Below are 19,707 nucleotides of genomic sequence, written 5' to 3' on the forward strand. Positions count from 1 at the left end.
TCCATTCCCCCCTCCTTCCCCCCTCCCATAACCTCAGTCCAGAGGTGAACCATGCTTCCTCCATCACCAGGGTCCCGAGCTCCTTCCACATTGTGGCTCTGCCTTCCTCCTCATGGATATGTAGCATTTCCAACAGATACAAAGGGAGAGAATATAATGGCTCCCAAACCTCAATTCATGGCTCATCTCACTTTGCTATACCCCAGCTATTTTCCCAGTTCTTCCATCTGGGTAGTTTTGAAACAAGTCCTGGATATATCTTAAAACCTTTATGTCCAGGGGCTGGGGCTGTAGCTTAGTGGCAGAGCACTTGCCTAGCATGTGTAAGGCACTGGGTTCAATCCTCAGCATCATATAAAAATAAATAAATAAAATAAAGGTATCATGTCCATCTACTAAAAATATATATATATATTGTTTAGACCATTCGCCCTTGGCCATCAACTTAGCCCTCAACCGCTTACTCTCCTCCAAGCTCAAGGGGTGGGATTGAAACCAGCCTGCTAGTGCTGCTGTGGTCTTTCTGGTGAGCAGCCCCTCTTCTGAAGCTACCCAGGGGCTGCCAGCCATTGGTCAACTCAGTAGCACACAAAAAGATACTATTACTTTGAAGAGTCCTAGGAGGGAGACCAAATGTATATTTCACAGGGTCACAGAATGTTACTGTCTCAGTTCAAACATTGAGTCCAGTGATCCACACACAGTTCATTTTTTAGAATAAAGTATAGGAGTCAGGTGTGGTGGTGCACACCTGTAATCCCAGCAGCTTAGGAGGCTGAGGCAGGAGGATCACAAGTTCAAAGCCAGCTTCAGCAATTTAGTGAGGCCCTTAGCAACTTAGTGAGACCCTGTCTCAAGACAATAAAAAGGGCTGGGAAAGCTTCCAGGTGGCAGTGTGGCCCAGCCTCTTCACAGATGACCTGAGCCAGTCTGGCAAACCTGGTTGTGCCCTTGCTGTTGATGTGCTATGTCTACAGGAAAGGGGACCAATCCACCATTCCTGGTAGACCTGACCTCCTCCCCGACTGCCTGCTGCCTGAATTCTCCTCCAGCCTCCAGGGTGGTCCCCCCACCTGTTAGTTGCTATTAATGGTTCTGTCTTTCAGTCCTCCCGCACCCCCCTGCCCCACCTATCCCTTACACATTGAAATTGGTGAGCAAGGTGAGAGCCAGCTCTGGGAGGACATTACAGAACCCCCTGTTCTGACTGACATTCACCGTGGTCTTGCAGGACACCTTGGCAACGTGTACATTGCTTTTTTTTTTTTTTTTTTTGCACAGTCAGTACTATAAAATTCGTTTTGAGTTTTATAACTTTGTGGCATTTTAGGTAAGATTGTATTTGTACTTTGTTGTTTAGAATGATTAAAATGTATTGAATAAACCTAGGATTAGAAAGCTAAAAAAAAATAAAAAAAGGAGGGAGCTGGGGACATGGCTCAGTGGCAGAGCATTTGCCTAGCATGTATGACGAACTGGGTTTGATACTCAGCACCACATAAAAATGAAGCAAATAAAATAAAGACATTCTGCCCATCTACAACTATAAATTTTTTTTAAAAGGTTGCACTTTGATTCAGCATCCCCAAAATAAAGCCAGGAGCTTTTGAGGGACTGGAGCCCATGCGTGTGCTCCCCTGAGTATTTGTGAAACGGGGCCACAGCACTGCAACTGCGCATCCTGGACCCTCGCCTGCGCCCGCCGCGCCTGCAGCCGCTGAGCAGCGGTGCCTCCCGACAGGCCCCCTCCACCCATCCTGCCATGAAGCAGCTGGGCAGCGGCAAGCTTGGCCTTTTAAAACTCCACCCTTCTCCTCTGTGCTCAGAACCCAGGCCCTGGATGCTGCAGTGCCTTTCAAACCCGGCGAACGCCTTCCTTTGGCCTGACTGTAGTTTCCTTCCAGGTTTGTTCTCAATTGAGCCCGCAGCACTCTCGAGGTCACTCTCCCGCCACCCTCCTCACATCACCGCACAGGTGAGAGTTGATTCCCGCATTGTCAGTTCTATCCGTTCATTTATGCACCTGTCCTCCAGCTAGGCGCGTCCTTTCTTGCTTCCTGTGGCTTTTCTGTTAACTCTTATTTAATCTACAGTGACTTTTATTCCCCTTAGCTTTTTTTTTTTTTTTAAGAAACGACATTGGGCATGGGAACTTTTGACTCAGTGATGGTAGAAATGAAATCTCGTCAAACACAGGCACAAACACACAGGCAGGGCTTTAGTTGGGCCTTTGCCAAAGCCGGTAACTGGGACTTCAGCTAGGGGGAGACAACCCTGACCGAGGGACCAGGCTGCTCTCCAGACACAGGGAGAACAGGCTTTCATTGGCTTGTGAGAGTGATAGAGTTTTGGTAATTTCCAGATCCAAAAGATGTTTCTTCTTGCATGAAATTTGGACCACCAGGCGGTCACAGTTGACATTTCCTAGTGTAGCTGGCGCCATCCTCCTGTGCAAATGTCCTGGCCTTGTGGCTCTACCTGGGCCTTACAATGGAGCCGAAGGACTTGGGCTGCTTGGGCTACTGTAGCTGCTGAGAAAGCACGAGAAAACACACACCAGTGCCAGCCCGCAACCCACATGGCCACGTGCAGGGCCCAGTAGAATCAATCCCAAAGGTTAAGGCAGCAAAGTGACAGATGTAACATGAAGACAGAGATGCCATTCCAGTCACCCACCACACATCGGCAGGCCCAGGAGTCAAAGCAGCCTTCAAGTCCCTGAAAAGTAACCTGGCAACTGTTGTCACGACCCACATGTCAGAGTGTGATCCTCAACCAGCTGTGAGGAATCTAATCTGTATTGCACAGCTCAGTGACCTCCTAAGTCAGTGATTTTTAAGTTGTATCAAAAGAAGTGAAGCTGTTGGTCGAGGTGGCACACACCTATGATCCCAGCAGCTCAGCTGAGGCAGGAGAATTGCAAATTTGAGGCCAGCCTCAGCAACTTAGCAAGGCCCTAAGCAACTTAGCGAGGCTCTGTCCATATTTTTTTTTTTAAAGACGGGGGGTGGGGGGAGAGAGAGAGAGAGAATTATTTTTAATATTTATTTTTCAGTTTTCGGTGGACACAACATCTCTATTTTATTTTATGTGGTGCTGAGGATCGAACCCAGCGCCCTGCACATGCCAGGCGAGCGCGTTACCGCTTGAGCCACATCCCCAGCCCCATGTCCATATTAAAATATAAAAAAGGTCTGGGAATGTGGCTCAGTGGTTAAGCGCCCCCGGATTAAATCCCTGGTACCAAAAAAAACAAAAGTGAAGCCAGAGGGTTTGTCTGGATTGTTCCCTGGTGAGGGCTTCATCTTTGCAAGCGTTCGCTTCGGTAGTGTTATTAGGGTCTCATGGTGGGTCTGGGAACAAAGCCCAGGGGTGGAGAGGCACCAGATTGTGCCACAAAGGGTAATCACTTATTGCATCCAGGGGCTTATTCCACTGTCCCCTCCTCTGTCTCACTATCATGCTCCCCAACGGTCTCACCTTCTATCAGTGCTCCTCACTGGGTCACTTCTGCACTGAAGCTGATTTGAACTTTTAAAGATCACTCTGGTTTCTGATATGTGTGTGACTGTGTGTGCGTGAGGGTTGTCGAGAGGACCGTGTGGTATATATAATCCTGCAGCGGAGCGCTCTGGCACGTGTCTGGCACAGTGACATGCTGTTGTTGTTAGACTGTGTGTAGGACCCAAGTGCTGAGCTTCTGGCCTGGCGTGCTCTTCCTCTCTCCTCTGCCCCTGGAGGAGAAGTCAGCAGTGCCCCGTGGCCCTGGGAGGCATGTTCAGGAAGGCCGGAGCCTCGCTCACCCGGTGCTTGCACCACTCTGTAAGTGTCCTCTCCCAGCACCTGCCCCTGCATGGCCCCGGCTCCTGGGATCTGGCGAGGTCCTGGCTTCAAGGTTGTGCGTGAGCCTGCTCCCTCAGGAAGCCTTCCCTGACTGCAGCCTGGCTGTCAGCCCTGCCTGGCTCCTGCTACCCTGCTCTAGACCTCGTAGCTGTGCATCTGGGTGGTCAGCTTGGGTGCTGCTGCTGCCTCCCGATCATCCCAGTGCCCAGCCCAGTACCTGATACACAGTAGGTGCTCCATAAATGTTGATTGAATGACTGTCATGTGTAAAGCATAAGAACAGGCATTCGTTTATCCTAGTACTGAGTGCCACACTTGAAGGTCACTCCCTTGAGCACGCCACGTTTCTGGAATCTCCATGATTTCCACCTCCTTCCTAACCCACTGAACTCCCCTCATCTCTGTTCCTCTCCCTGCCAGTCTGAGCCCTGTGCCCCTCCTCCTCCCCCACCAGCCCTGCCTAGTGCCCTCACTCCAAGGTCTGTCTCCCAACATTCCTCCTCCCCACTGCCCCTGACTCGCCTCTCTTTACCCTTTTTATAGAACACATCCCCAGTTCAAAAGTAACTCCACATGTCACTGAACCCAAGATGCTGTCAATTGGAAGATNTTCCGCCCTCCTCAGCCTCGGCCCCTCCTGGGTCAAACTAACCTGGCTGCATGAGGCCTCTGTCTTGGGACCTGGCAGCCAGGGCTCCATGGGTGGCCCAGGCAGCCTCTGCAGACTGGGAACCTGGGGCTGGGGGAGGACAGAGAAGCCTTCCCAGAAGGTAGGAGGGACAGAAGGGAGAAGGTGGAGCTGCCTGGCCACCTGGGAGCCCAGGTCCTCCAGAAAGGAGGACACGGCTGTGGCCAGAAAGATCTCTCCACAACGAGTGCACCTGGAAGATTGTGATGCTGACCCTCACTTGCTCTGTCCCCAGCTCACCATGTCCAAACGACTCCCTGCTCGAAGGCTGGATGGATTGGAATACAACCCCTGGTGAGCTGGAGGGCCTGGGAAGCTTGTGGGGGTTCCCTTGGGCATGGGTTGGCCATCCCTGGTCACAGTGACTCAGGGGTACCCAGTACAGGTGGCAGCTACCACCAACAGAGGAGGCTTAGTCTCGAATCTCAGCTTCGCCCTGCTGGGCCATGGGCTGGGACAGGGCACATACCTGCTCTGAGCTTAGCTCCCCGGCTCCCAAGTGAAGAAAATAGACCTCCCTGGGCGGAGAAGGCAGCTGTGTATAATAGCAATAGTCACTGACCCAGGCACGGGCAAAGGGCTTTCCTGGGGTCACAGCAGAGTGTCTGCATCAGTGGCCTCCACATGCCCACAGAGTCAACCAAGTGCAAATCAAAAGTAATTTTCAAAATTATATTTGTACCAACCATGTAGAGACTTTATCCTTGCCATTGCTCCAACAATACAGGATGCCAGCCTCCCCTGGTGTTAGGGGTTGGTAATGTGGAGATGATTTAAAGTACCCAGGGGGCTGGAAGTCAAGCTCAGTGGTGGAGTCCTTGCCTAACATGCTGGAGACCCTGGGTTCCATGCCCAGCACTGCAAACAAACAAATAATAAATATATAAAATAAAAAACAAAGTATCTGGGAGGGGCTGGGTGTGTGGGTCCGGGTGTAGCACCTGCCTAGCACGTTTGAGGTCCTGCCCTGAAAAAGTGCACAGGAAGACACACCTAGGTTCTGTGCAGATACGGTGCCATTTTATTTAAGGGACTTGAGCTTCTGCTGATTTTGGTATCCTGGGAGCAAGGAGGTCCTGAAGCTAGTCCTCCACCGGGTACCTGAGGCCACCTTTCACTCTTCCGCACTTGCCATGGAGTCAGATCATCTAAGGGAGGATGATCCAGAGCTTTTCACCAGCCTTTTCCAAGGCTTTTTTCTCTTTCTTCTTCTTCCTTTGTTCTGTTTGTTTTTTGTGGTGCTGGGGATTGAACCAGGGCTTTGTGCATTCGAGGCAAGCACTCTGCCAGCTGAGCTCTGTCCCCAGCCGCTCTTCCTTTGTTCTGTGTGTATGTAAGTGTGTGAGTGTGTGTGTGTGATGCTGGGGATTGCACCTGGGGTCTCACACATGCTAGGCAAGTGCTCTACCACCGAGCTATATCCCAAGCCCAATTTCCTTTTCTTCTTTAACTTCTTCTGAATATGAAGGCTCCATGTTCCTATTGCTACCAGTGATATAATGAATGCAGTCAAAGATATGTAAGGATTACGGGGGGCCACACTAGCAGTCCCTGCAACAGGGGAAACTGAGGCAGGAGAATCTCAAGTTCAAGACCAACTATGGCAATTTAGCAAGGACTTTCCCAAAACCCTTGAGTTGTAGCTCAGTGGTAAAGTACCCCTGGGTTCAGTACTCAATATAAAAAAAAAAAATTGACCCCATCTCTTAAAACACACGCCACAAACACCATGGAATAACACTTGTGCTGTTGATGCTCAAAGAAAAACAATTTTTTTTTTCACAAAAATTGGAACCAAGCTAGGTGAGAGGTGTACACCTGTAATCCCAGTGGCTCTGGAGGCTGAGGCAGGAGGATTGGGAGTTCAAAGCCAGTCTTATCCATTAAATAGGCCTTAAGCAGCTCAGTGAGACCAGTCTCTAAATAAAATACAAAGAAAGGGATGGAGATGTGGCTCAGTGGTGAGTGTTCCCTGGGTTCATTCCCTGGTACCAGAAAAAAAAAAAAAAAAAACTGGAACCAGTTTTTCTTCCAGACTTTCATGTATAGTATTTTGTTTTTACAAAGGTCTTGAACCCCCTCTTCCCCTTGGATGCCCCATGGCATTGGGAACAGGATCTGAACCCAGAGCCCTGCCTTGCTGGCTGCCATCTAGGCTGGTCCTGCAGAGACCTGATCCTCGGGCTGCCCCCTCAGCCTCTTGTGAGTGGTCTGGGCAGTCACAAGGCTCTCTTGCCAATAAGGTAGCATCCAGCTCTGTGAGATGCCAGAAGAGACAAGAGGGCAGCCTGTCCCCCCGGAGCCTTTGAGCCTCACATCCCCTGTCCCAACCACCATGGAACATCCTCCTTCCAATTTTGGGTCTACCATTTGCTGCTGTGTGACTCTGGGCCTGTCACTCCCCACTCTGAGCCCTAGCAACTCTGGGCCTCCAGAGGCATTGTGGAAGTTGGTGGAAGATGACAGATTTTAGATATAAATGATATCTAAATTTGCATAATTAGGCTGGCAGGACCCTATTCTGTCCAGAGTGGGGTAAAGATTACTTAGAGATATACATACAGATATATATACATACATACATATATATACATACATACATATTATAGATAGATAGATAGATAGATAGATACATAGATAGATATAGCCTGGTCGTGCCTGTGGTACCTGGAAGACCTTGTCAGCTCTGTCCCCAGAGTGGCCCAGAGGGTGTGCCTCAGAGGTCCTCCTGAAGGTCATGTGGTCAGGGATTCACACTATACTGTGGACACATCCAATAATGAGTTAAGCAATCGCTTGGCAGGTCTCCACAGGTGTTCTTGTTATTTTTATTTATTTATTTATCTCACCCCACCCCCAGTGTTAGATGGAACCCAGGGCCTGGTGCGTGCTAGGCAGAAGTACCACTGAGCCCCATCTCCTGCCCACTCAATAGCTGTTTTTAAACAGGGTAGGACAGGGAAGGACAGAAAATGGTGTGGTTGTGGTCCTTCGTACTCTGCAGTGTTTGGGATGGGAACAATGTTTCTTCCCCTGGATCATGGTCAGGGAAGCTTGAAATCCTCCTTGCCGACCCGTGTGTTCGTCACAGTGTCTGGTCCATCTCTCGTCGACTGTGGGACCAATTGTGACCCCAGGCAGATCTATAGGTTGGGGGCTGATGCCAGTTGTCCAGGTTTCGCCATCGGGCCTAGGCATGCTCACTCTGGCCTGGAAACAGAAGTCCAGCAGGGTAGAGGGGTGATCTGGGACCAACTCTCTGTTTGTCCCCAGGGTGGAGTTTATCGAACTGTCCAAAGAGTATGAAACTGTGAACTTGGGCCAGGGCTTCCCCAACTTCCCACCCCCAGACTTTGCTGTGGAAGCTTTTCAGCAGGCCGTCAGCGAGGACTTCATGCTCAACCAGTACACCATGGCCTTTGTGAGTTTGCTGGTCTCTCTTGGGGGGCCTGGGGAGCCAGAGGGAATGACCAGCCGGTGGAGAGATCATGGGGCAGGGTGGAGAGCAGGGAATTCAATCTGGCCATGGTTCAGGGTTTACTGACCTCTTCTGTCCCAGGCCCTGTGCCTCATGCCCTAGTGGGGAAGGCAGACCAGAAGCCAGTCATAACCAAGGGGGTGGGCAGGCACCGTGGAGGAGGTGGCACATGGGAGCAGCTCCCACGAGCCCCAGCCCCGCCCAGCCTTGTGTGTTTTCTGCGTCCACAAGCACATGGATCCAATCTTCCCCCAAAGTTAGGTGCTTCAAAAGCTGCAAAATAAAGGCCTATTTCTGCTTCACCCGTATGTGACTTTAGCCAAGTCATTTTCTCTTTCTGGGTGTCTATTTTTCTATGTATCAAATATCTGTCGTTTGGTTGTTGTTGTTGTTGTACTAAGAATGCAACCCAGAAGCACTTTATCTCTGAGCCGCATCCCCAGTCCCTTTCTATTTTTTATTTTGAAACAAGGTCTTGCCAAATCGCTCAGGCTGACCTCAAACTTGTGATCCTCTGTCCTCAGCCTCCTGAATCACTGGGATTATGGGGGTGCACCAACATTCCTAGTCTTGCAAGGCTGCTGGGAGGATCCGATGAGCACAGACGTGCTTTTTAACTCACTGACCCACTTGGGAGGTGTAGAGTCTCCACGGCCTTGGGCCCTGCCACACTGTGCTGGCCAAGGAAGGCCCTCTGTCAACCTTCCCACCACATGCCAGTCCCAGGCAGGGACCCAGATCAGAAGAGGCTCATTGGCAGAGGCTGGTGGAGAAAGTGAGAGAGCTCATCCCCAGGAGTTGGCTTTGCCCTGAGGCCTACACTAGAAGGTGCTAGAATTGCCTAGGGTTGAGTCTGCAGGGCTGACCCTGACCCTGCTGTCCTGCAGGGTTACCCACCCCTGACAAAGATCCTGGCGAGTTTCTTTGGGAAGCTGCTGGGACAGGAGTTGGACCCACTTGAGAACGTGCTGGTGACCGTGGGTGCCTACGGGGCCCTGTTCACAGCCTTCCAGGCCCTGGTGGACGAAGGAGATGAGGTGGGTGACATGACTCGGGCTGGGTGGGGTGATGGGTCAGAGCAGTGCTGACCCCAGTGATCTGATCCTTGTCCCAGGTCATCATCATCGAACCTTTTTTTGACTGTTATGAGCCCATGACATTGATGGCTGGGGGTCGCCCTGTGTTTGTGTCCCTGAAGCCGGTAAGGATGCCATGTGGGGTGTGGTGGGCCCAGGGACCCACGGACTGGGTGGGACTGGGCCCAGGGAGATGGGACAGAAAGGACACAAGTGAAGGAGACCAGGTCCTGTGGGCTGGGAGGTGTAGTGGCCTCCAGAGCCCCAGGGAGGAGGTGGAGGGGGCAGATGCCCAAGGAGGGGACTTAAATGTCAGGGGGTAACTATAGCCACCCTTCCCACCTCCTCTTGCAGAGCCCCACCCAGGATGGGGAGCTGGATTCCAGCAGCAACTGGCGGCTTGACCCCACAGAACTGGCCAGCAAGTTCACATCCCGGACCAAAGCCCTGGTCCTCAACACACCCAACAACCCCCTGGGAAAGGTACCTGGAACAGCTCTGTTCAGGGACCCTCCACCTGCATTCAAGTCCCAGCTCTTCCTGACAAGCTTCCTCGGGGCCTCAGTTTCTTCATCTGTGGAGTGGGAGGGTTGCCCGCCATGACCTGAGGATGGAGGTGCCAGAGTCGCAGGGAAAGAAAGGGGCAAGAATCTCAGGGAGGTGAAGGGTGGGTTGGTGGGGACAGTGACTTGCCTCTCAGCATTTCCTCGACTGTAAATAGGAACCTGAGGGACCATCTCACAGGGTCGGTGCAGCCGAGGTGTGATGGGATGGTGCAGGAAAGCCCCCAGCAGCCAGCATGGCCACAAGCCCTCTGTCTGAGCAGGACTTTGCATTTGGGCATGGTACCGGCTGCAGACCTGTGCCACCCCTGGGTCCCTGCAGGTGTTCTCCAAGGCGGAGCTGGAGCTGGTGGCCAGGCTGTGCCAGCAGCATGACGTGCTCTGCATCTCGGATGAGGTGTACCAGTGGCTGGTCTATGACGGGCTCCAGCACATCAGCATTGGTGAGCCAGGTTGGGTGTGGGCCTCGAGGCCAAGCTGGGAGCACAGGCCTGTCACTTAAACCAGGGACCAAGAAGGGGCTGTGGGGCTGTGTAGGTCATATGATCTTGGGCAGTGACTTCACCACCCTAGAAGGAAGGTCACAGTATCACCTACCTCTGAGGTTGTCTTGAGCATAAGATTAAATAAGTCCTTGGTGGGCCCTTGGCCTGGGTCCCACCTGCAATCCCATCTACTCCAGAGACTGAGGCAGGAGGGTCCTGAGTTCAAGGCTAGCCTTGGCAACTCCGTCAGACTTGACTCAAAAGTAAATAAAAAATAAAAAGGACCGGCCTGTAGCTCAGTGGCAGAGGGCTTATCAAGAATGTACGAGGGGTCTGGGCTCAACCCCCAGTCCTGCCCCTCCCTCCCTGAGTCCTTGGGGTAGAAAGCCTGTGCTTCCCCAGAGTCAGGTCACCTGCTCCTGCCCTTGCCCATCCCAGCAGCCTGTCTTTAACTTTGGACAGCCAGCCTCCCTGGCATGTGGGCCCGGACCCTGACCATCGGCAGTGCTGGGAAAACATTTAGTGCCACAGGCTGGAAGGTGAGTCCCTGTGGGCACAGGGCAGCCTCCCGTCCAGGCCTGGGAACCGAGAGAGCCTGTGGCCAGGGCCCGGGAAGCTTCATTCCCTACCTGTGTCCCCATCCAGGTGGGCTGGGTCCTAGGCCCAGATCATATCATGAGGCACCTGCGGACTGTGCACCAGAACTCCATCTTCCACTGTCCCACGCAAGGCCAGGTAAAGAGGAGCAGGGCACCCTTTGTGGGCAGGGGGTGTACACAAGGACAAATGAAAATGGGCGGGCTGGATCCAGTGCCCAGGCACAGCTGACCTGCCTGTCCATTTGCCCTGCCCAGGTTGCAGTAGCCAAGAGCTTTGAGCGGGAGCAGCTCCACATGGGCCAACCCAGCAGCTACTTTGTGCAGTTGCCAAAGGCGATGCAGCGAAACCGTGACCACATGACACACAGCCTGCAGTCTGTGGGCCTGAAGCCCGTCTTGTCCCAGGGAAGCTACTTCCTCATCGCAGACATCTCAGACTTTAGTGAGTGGGACTGGCCAGTGTCTGCTGGCAGGGTCTGGGGAATGGTGCCTTCCCAGGGCTCAGCCTGGCCTCTGTCCCCCAGAAAGCAAGATGCCTGACTTGCCTGGTGCCGCAGAGGAGCCATATGACAGACGCTTTGTCAAGTGGATGATCAAAAACAAGGTGGGCTGGGCCTCTGACAAGGTCACTAGGTATGAATTCACATGGGGTGCACTGCTCAAGTACGCCCAGCTAAGGGACACCCGTCTGCCCCTGCCATGGGCCGGGTGCAGGGTTAAACCCACTTCAAGAAAGAGGGAATGGCCAGGCATGGTGGCACACACCTGAAATCCCAGGGATTTGGGAGACTAAAGCAGGAGGAGCACTAATTCAAGGCCAACCTCCGCATCTTAACAAAGCCCTAAGTAACTTAGCAAGACCCTGTCTCAAGGTAAAAAATAAAAAGGGCTGGTTCAGTGGTGAAGCACCTCTGGGTTCAGTTCCTAGTAGAAAAAAAGAAAAAAAAGGGAACATATTTCTAATGTGCTCCAAAATGGCATGCTGGCTGGCAGGAATGCCCACCCCTCTCTGGGTCTCAGTGGTCCATCTGTGCAGTAGGGAGGTGGCCCAGGCCTCCGAGTCCCACCCAGCTGGGAATGCGTCCTCAGCCTTCTTTCTTCTCTGGCTCTGCTGGCTGCTGCATGGTCTAGCCTCTTGGTGCCACCTCCCTCACTGCCCAAGCGGGGACCTGGCATGATGCCCGGGGTCCCAGGTCTGAGCTGACTCAGCCTCCAAGGCGATGCGCTGGGCTGACTGTCCTGCAGCCCCTCCTGGAAAACTCCTTGTCTCCTAATCCGGGGCTGCCAGACCACAGGGCTGAGTGGACACATGGGCTTCCTCCTCCCCAGGGCCTGGTGGCCATCCCGGTCTCCATCTTCTACAGCGTGCCACATCAGAAGGACTTTGACCACTACATCCGCTTCTGTTTTGTGAAGGTAAGGGTGGGCTGGGGTGTGTCTAGTGCCTGCGCTTCTGCAGGCTGCGAGGTGCGGGCAGGAGGGAGGACCAGTGTGTGTCAATGCAGGATGAAGCCACACTCCAAGCCATGGACAAGAAGCTGCAGAAATGGAAAGCTGAGCTCGGGCCCTGAGGCTGTCCCGCGCCCTGCACCACACCGTCCCATAGCTCTCTGTCCCTGTTCCAGGTCTCTCCACTTCATGGAGCATGGGACTGCTCTATGATGCAGAGTGTTCCCAAGGAAGAGCCCCTGCTTGGTCTTGGGGCCTCAGCAGTCCCCTCCCACAGCCTGTGTCCTGGCTCAGAGGCCAGAGAGGCCTGACCTGGGCCTCTCCTTCTCCATCCCTAGTTGGTTTTCAGGTTGTCAGTCTCTTCTGTTCTCCCCAGACTTGGCTGGGGCTGAACAGGGCAGAGTTTGAGGCCTGGAGTCCCAGCAGGGTCCCCAGCCCTGCACTCACCGTGCCTCATCTCAGCCTGTCTCCGGGAAGTCAGCTCCAGGCTTGAGTCCTTTTGCCCATAATAAAGTTTGAAGTTTGAAAACTTCGCTTCTGTCTGCTTCAGACCCTGGTATCAACCCCTGAGCCAGGCTTCGTCAGAACAGGAAGAATCTCAGAGAACTCCAGCTCACCCTTTTCCTTTATACAAAGTTTCTGTGGAGTAAAACAAAGGCCCAGAAAAGAGTGGGGCGTTGGGACTTGTCTGAAGTCACAGGGCTCATTCCTGAGAAATCCAGGCCCCTGGGCTGCCCTCCACACCCCTCACCTTCTGATGGTGCTGGCTGGCTGGGCTGGGGGCTGTGTGGGTGCATAGTGCACAGGGGCTTCTGACAGGAAAGACACGGACCTTCTCACAGGGGTCAGAGAACACTTTGGTGTGGGCAGTGGGGGCCAGCAGGCCATTGTAACTCCTGTATGAGACAGGAGAAGCAGGGACCGAGGTCTCTGCAACCCCATTTGCCAGCTACCCAGATGAGCACATCTCCCCAAACAGCCCCCAGAGACAGTTGTCTCCACTGCATGTGAAAAGCTCTGTTGGAAGGGTTGGAAAGGGAGGTGACATGCCCAGGGCCATCTGACTCCAAAAGGTCATGTTGTGGTTCATTTGAAATGCACCACAGGTCAGTCTGGAAGCAGGGCATGGAACTTTATTCACCAAGGGGCCAAAAGGACAGCAAGCAAGTTGCCTCTGCACCCTTTGACCCCCACCATGAGTTAGAGCACACTTTTTATAGCCCAAAACCACAAGTGAAGTATGTTAAAACCATAGCACCGTAGGAAGTGGGTCAGAATGACCCAGTTCAGGGTATAGTCAGGGTACATTGCTCAAGAAAAATGGGAACTAAAAAAAGAACATCTTATGGGCTGGGGCTGTAGCTCAGTGGCAGAGCACTTGCCTACATGTGTGAGGTTCCATCCTCAGCACCATATAAAAATAAACAAGGAAAATAAAGGTATTCTGTCCATCTACAATTACAAAAATTAAAAGAGAGAGAGGGGCTGGAGTTGTAGCTCAGTGGTAGAGCGCTTGTCTAGTATGTGTGAGACCCTGGGTTTGATTCTCAGCACCGCATATAAACAAATAAATAAAGGTCCATCAATAACTAATAAAAATATTTTTAAAAAGAACACCTTGCAAAAGCATTTCTTTTTTCTTTTTTCTTTTTAGTTGAAGATGGACACGATACCTTTATTTGTTTTTATTTTTATATGGTGCCAGGGATTGAACCCAATGTCTCACACATGCTAGGCAAATGCTCTACCACTGAGCCAAAACCTCCACCCTTCTTTTTTTTAATATTTATTTTTTAGTTGGAAACAACATCTTTATTTTATTTATTTTTATGTAGTGCTGAGGCTTGAACCCAGGTCCTCGCACATGCTAGGCAAGCACTCTACCACTGTTACAACCCCAGCCCCAAACCGTTTTTTAATAATACATTGTATAAAAATAAAAGAAACATTTTTCAGCCACTGTGCATTGCCAAAGAGGTTGTGCTTAGCAGGAGGTGAGTTACACATGTTTCTCATGTGTAAGAAACGTTTCTTATATGAAATGAAATCTCAGTGGGGCTGGGGATTTAGCTCAGTTGGTAGAGTGCATGCCAACCACGCACAAGGCCCGAGTTCGATCCCCAGCACCAAACAGAAAAGACAAAAAGAAATGGAGTCTCAGGGTAAAATGGAGTTTGTCTGGTCGAGGCACATACAGTTTGACCCACAACAGTCAAAAGTGGGATTTGATCCCACATGGGTCCTTCTGGAAAGCAGTGGCAGCTCCTGAGTCCATCTGGACAGTGGTCCTGGGGCAGGCTGCGTTGACAGAGGGAGCCCATGAGTTTCAGTCTTTCCTAGATAGACAGATTTGGGGCCACACCTGGCTAAGGCCAGTGATGTGCTCAGTCACGCCCAGGTAATACACCTGTGAAAAGAGAAATTTACAGCAAACTTAGTGTAAAGGTCTTATTAGCTATTATGGTTTAGACATGAGGTGTCCCCCAAAAGGTCATATGAGACAATGCAAGAACAGATAGATTTTGGGGGAAAGACGGTACTGGAGATTAAACCCAGGGATGCTTTACCATTGAGCTACAACTCCTCCAGTCCTTTTTAATTTTTTTTAATTTTTATTTTGAGACAGAGTTTCTAAGTTGATTAGGGTCTCCCTAAATTGCTGAGGCTGGTCTCCGGCCTCAGACTTACAAGTTGCTGGGATTACAGGCATGCACCACCGCACCAAGCATGTCATTGTTTACTTGAGGGAGGTGATGGGAATATGTGGTATAATAAAAAATACCTTTGGTCTTCCTTGGCATAGACTCCTATACCCCTGGGATTCCTTAGGTAATGGATGTAGTCCTTGTCATTCATATACAGCCCCTTTAGACCATAAGATCAGAGGGTCAGAAATTTCAGCCCACCCCCACTCCCCCTAAACTCTCCAGAGGACCTCAACTTTTAGTTCAATGTTTGTTTTTTGTTGTTGTTGTTGTTATTGTTGTTGATAATGATGATGATATTTTGTTTTGTTTTCCTGTTTGCAGCCCTGGGGATAGAACCCAGGCCTCTCACATGCTAGGCACAGGCTCTATCATTGGGCCACACCTGGCTAAGGCCAGTGATGTGCTCAGTCATGCCCAGGTAATACACCTGTGAAAAGAGAAATTTACAGCAAACTTGGTTTAAAGATCTTATTAGCTATTATGGTTTAGACATGAAGTGTTCCCCAAAAGCTCATATGAGACAATGCAAGAACATTCAGAGGTAAAATGATTGGGTTGTGACAGCCTTAACCCAATCAGTGAATGAATCCCCTGATAGAATAACTGAGTGGTAATTGAGGATTAGGGGTGTGGCTGGAGGAGGTGGATGTTGGGGGCCATGGCCTTGGGGTATATATGTGTATCTGCTGAGTGGAGTTTCTCTCTGCTTCCTGGAGCTATGCTCCCAATTGCTTTCCTCAGCCACTCTTCCACCATGATGTTCTGCCTCATCTTGAGCCCGGAGGAATGGAGCCACCTGTCTATGGACTAAGACCTCTGAAGGCAGGAGCCCCAAATGAACTTTTCCACCCCTAAAGTCGTTCTTGTCAGGTCTTTTAGTCACGGCAGCAAAAAAGCTGACTAAAACGTTGGCACTTATTAGTGATTCTGGAATCAGGTAATATCTAGTTTTATAAAATAGGATGAGTGCTCAGATCAGCTGAGCAGAAGGGATTGGCTTAATAGGCAGTAAAGGACTGAAGAAAGCAGAAATAAGAACTGGTCACTTCAATGTTCATTTCCTTAAAGGGCTGCAATGGAGGGGACTCATTTACCACACTGGCTCAGGTACACTGAGCTCCTTCTCACTGGTTGATGTGAGTTCTGGAAAAGTGGTTCATTTTCAAAGTTTGATTTTATCACATGCCACAAAGCATGAGTGACTCCATTCTGGTTTGGTCTGGTCTGTTGGGGCCCCTGCAGGAGCTTAGTCCAAAACAATGCCCTGTAAATTGTTTATCAACCCCACATAGAAACCCTGAAACCATGAGGTTTAGGCAACTTCTGGTTGGGTGAACACCTCCTTGTTCTAGAGAGTGGGTGGGTGGCTAGAGAGGGCACAGGAGCTATCTGTGCCCCCTCCCCTGATACCTTGCCTCATGTACTTCTAACATGTGGCTCTTCCTCAGCTGTGTCCTTTACAGCTGTAATAGCAAACAGAGCTTTCCTGTGTTCCGTGAGTCATTCTAAGAAATTATAGAACCTGAGGGAGAATTGTGGGAAATATCTAAGTTTGTAGCCAGCCAGGCAGAAGTGCAGGCAAACTGCAGACCCCACTGTTGACCAGCATCTGAAGCAGAGCCAGTCCTGTGGGCCCGAGCCCTTAACCTGTGGCTTCTACACTAACTTTGATAGTTGTCAGGATTGAATTTGCTGGTCACAGTGGCACATGCCTGTAATTCCAGTGACTCAGGAGGCTGAGGCAGGAGAAACAAAAGTTCAAAGCCAGTCTCAGCAACTTAGTGAGGCCCTAAGCAAATTAGCAAGACTCTGTCTCTCAAAATAAAAAATAAAAAGTGGACACAGCTCAGTGGTAAATTTCCCTGGGTTCATCCTAGTGCCAAAAAGAAAAAGAAAAAAAAATTGAATCGTAGGATACTAATTTAGTGTCAGAATTGTTATTTATTTAGGGACTGGGGTTGTGGCTCAGCGGTAGAGCGCTCGCCTAGCACGTGCGAGGCGCTGGGTTAGATCCTCAGCACCACATATAAATAAATAAATAAATAAATAAATAAATAAATAAATAAATAAAAGAAAGGTATTGTGTCCAACTACAAATAAAAAAAAATTAAAAAAAAAAAAGAATTGTTATTTATTTATATTTTCTTATGGTATTAGGAATGGAACTCAGGTCTCACACATGCTAGGCATAGTGCTATACCACAGAGTCACATCCCCAGCCTAGAACTGTCATTGGGACCTATTTGGTGCCAGAACAACATAAGTCACTGCCCTCCTTTTCCTTCTAAGTCACAGTGTGGTACTATCACTGGTCCAGAGGACTACTATGAAATGAAATGCCAGCGCCAGGGCTCAGCGGTGGAGCCCCTAACCACAGCACACCAAATAGCCTGAAATTGGCAAAGCCCTTGGTGGTGGTAAATGCATGGATTTCTTGATTAGAACCACCCTACCAAAGACCCCATGTCTCATAAATCAACCAAGAATGTGCCCATAACCATTTTAGAGGTTCCAAACCTTAGGCTGAGTCACTCAGCTCGAGTATAGATCTCGTCTTAGTTGTGTAAGCGTGACTGTGAACCTTCATTCAGGGGTATGGAGAGAAAAGGTGCAATAAACACGTCCCTGTAATATCAACATACACTGAGTAAGAAGTAACTTTATAATCATTATGGTCAATATGCAAGAACGTTTTTTTATGGTGTCTGAAATGTTCAAGAATCTGGCATATGGCCTTAAAATTTTTCTTTTATTTACTGATACATAAAAACAAATTTGTACATGTAAATGGGCTACATGTTATGTTTCAATTCATGTGTACTGGAATTGAAGTTTAAAGTTTAATGCCAGCTGATACTAAACTTATTTTTTATTATTTATTTGTTTGTTTATCTATTTTTGCAGTGCTAGGAATCAAACCCAGGGTCTATCCCTAGCCTCAGGGTCTTGTTAAATTGCTGAGGCTAGACTTGAACTTGTGATCCTCTTGCCTCAGCCTCCTGAGTTACTGGAATTACAAGCATATACCACTACATGTGGCTTATCTTCTTTTTTAATATTTATTTTTTAGTTGTAGTTAGACACAATACCTTGATTTTATTTATTTATATGTGGTGCTGAGGATTGAACCCAGGGCCTTGCACGTACCAGACAAGTGCTCTACCGTTGAGCCACATAACTCCCTGGCTTATCTTTAATATTTGCTTTTAAATGTATCATTCATTGCTGGCAAAGTGGTCCAATCACTTTGAAGAGAGTTTAGCAGTTTCTTACAAAGCTGTACATAAGCTGAACACAGTCTTACCATTGGACCCAACAACTGGATGAATTGAAAACTCACATTTATACAAAACCCCACATGTGAATATCTAAAGCAGTTTGGTTTATAATTGCCAATAAATGGAAGCAGAGCTGGAGGTGTAGATTAGTGTTAGAGCATTGCTCTAGCACACACAGCCCTGAGATTCATTTCCAGCAGTGTGTGTGTGGGGGGGGGGGCACGTGTGTGTGCATGCTGGACATGGTGGTGCAAGCCTGTAATCCCAGAGACTCAGGAGGCTGAAGCAGAAGGATGGCAAGTTTGAAGCCAACCTCCACAATTTAGCAAGACCTTGTCTCAAAACAAAAAATAAAAAGGGCTGGGGATGTAGTTAAGTTGTTAAGCCCCACTGGGTTCAATCTTTAGTACCAAAAAATAGAGGAGGAGAAGGAGTTTGGGGGAGGGAGAGAAGGAAGCAAATTGAAAAGTTGAATAGATAAACTGTGGCACTTCCATCCAATAAAATATCATCTATCAATAAAAAGTAATGAGTAAGTCACACAAAGAATGGAGGAAACTTAAATTCATATCCTTTAATGAAAGAAGCCAATCTGAAAAGGCTACATACTGTATGATTTCAACTATATGAAATTCTGGAAGGTAAAACTATAGAGACAAATTCCTACTGTAATAATGATACATGCCTATGCTTCAGTCAAAACCCATAGAATGGGGCTGGAGTCATAGCTCAGTGGTAGAGTTCTTATCTAGCATTGTGAGGCACTGGGTTCGATCCTCAGTACCATATACAAATAAATAAATAAACGTATTGTCTTCATCTACAACTAAACAACAACAAAAACATAAAATGTACTCAAAGAGAGAACTCTTGTGTAGACTACAGAACCTTGGTTGATAACAATGTATCATTTTTGTTTACCAAGTATAACAATGTAGCACACCACTGCAAGATGTTAACAATTAAAAAAAAAATACAGGTTTAGAAGAGGTCTGTGTCAAATTCCTCAATTTTCAAATTAAAACTGCTTTAGGGCTGGGGCTGTAGCTCAATGGTAAAGCACCTGCCTCGCATGTGTGAGGCACTGGGTACGATTCTCCGGCACCACATAAAAATACTGTATTTTTTTACAACTTAAAAAAAAAAACCTGCTTTGGCCAGGTGGTGGCGCATGCCTGTAATCTCAGCAGCTCAGGAGCCTGAGGCAGGAGGATGCAAGTTCGAAGCCAGCACTCAGCAATTTAGTGAGGTCCTAAGCAACTTAATGAGACCCTGCCTCAAATTTAAAAAATACAAAGAACCGGAGACTTAACTCAGTGGTAATTTCCCTGGGTACTAAAGAGAGAGGTTGCGGGAGAGAGGGAGAGAGAGAAAGTAAATGAAAGTAAGAGCTGGAGTTGTGGCAGAGCGCTTGCCTGGCACGTGTGAGGCGCTGGGTTCAATCCTCAGCGCCACATAAAATTCATAAACACACACATACATAGATGAATGTATTTTTTAAAAAAAACTGGATTAAATTGTTTCTAACGTGATTTCCAGC

At 49.3% G+C, this 19,707-nt stretch overlaps 1 protein-coding gene across 3 annotated transcripts in view; it reads left to right on the plus strand.

Moving 5' to 3' along the window:
* The window catches only part of Kyat1 (kynurenine aminotransferase 1), a 27,702-nt gene extending 14,988 nt beyond the window's left edge, over positions 1–12,714 (plus strand). The window contains exons 2-15 of one of the 3 annotated variants that reach the window (XM_015497472.2): positions 1,905–1,975; positions 3,672–3,822; positions 4,767–4,825; positions 7,805–7,952; positions 8,897–9,046; positions 9,124–9,210; positions 9,440–9,568; positions 9,971–10,091; positions 10,596–10,672; positions 10,779–10,868; positions 10,988–11,174; positions 11,257–11,336; positions 12,062–12,148; positions 12,238–12,714. In XM_015497472.2, the coding sequence (XP_015352958.1) occupies positions 3,775–3,822; positions 4,767–4,825; positions 7,805–7,952; positions 8,897–9,046; positions 9,124–9,210; positions 9,440–9,568; positions 9,971–10,091; positions 10,596–10,672; positions 10,779–10,868; positions 10,988–11,174; positions 11,257–11,336; positions 12,062–12,148; positions 12,238–12,303 (1,329 nt within the window). In that variant the 5' untranslated portion in view covers positions 1,905–1,975; positions 3,672–3,774 and the 3' untranslated portion in view covers positions 12,304–12,714. Of the gene's footprint in view, positions 1–1,904; positions 1,976–3,671; positions 3,823–4,766; positions 4,826–7,804; positions 7,953–8,896; positions 9,047–9,123; positions 9,211–9,439; positions 9,569–9,970; positions 10,092–10,595; positions 10,673–10,778; positions 10,869–10,987; positions 11,175–11,256; positions 11,337–12,061; positions 12,149–12,237 lie in introns of those variants that run through there. The other 2 variants (XM_015497473.2, XM_015497474.2) reach the window with 2 other exon arrangements.
* Positions 12,715–19,707: the final 6,993 nt, after the last annotated feature.

The sequence above is a fragment of the Marmota marmota genome, unplaced genomic scaffold, assembly GCF_001458135.2.
Source record: "Marmota marmota marmota unplaced genomic scaffold, marMar, whole genome shotgun sequence".
In the NCBI taxonomy this organism is placed as follows: Eukaryota; Metazoa; Chordata; class Mammalia; order Rodentia; family Sciuridae; genus Marmota; species Marmota marmota.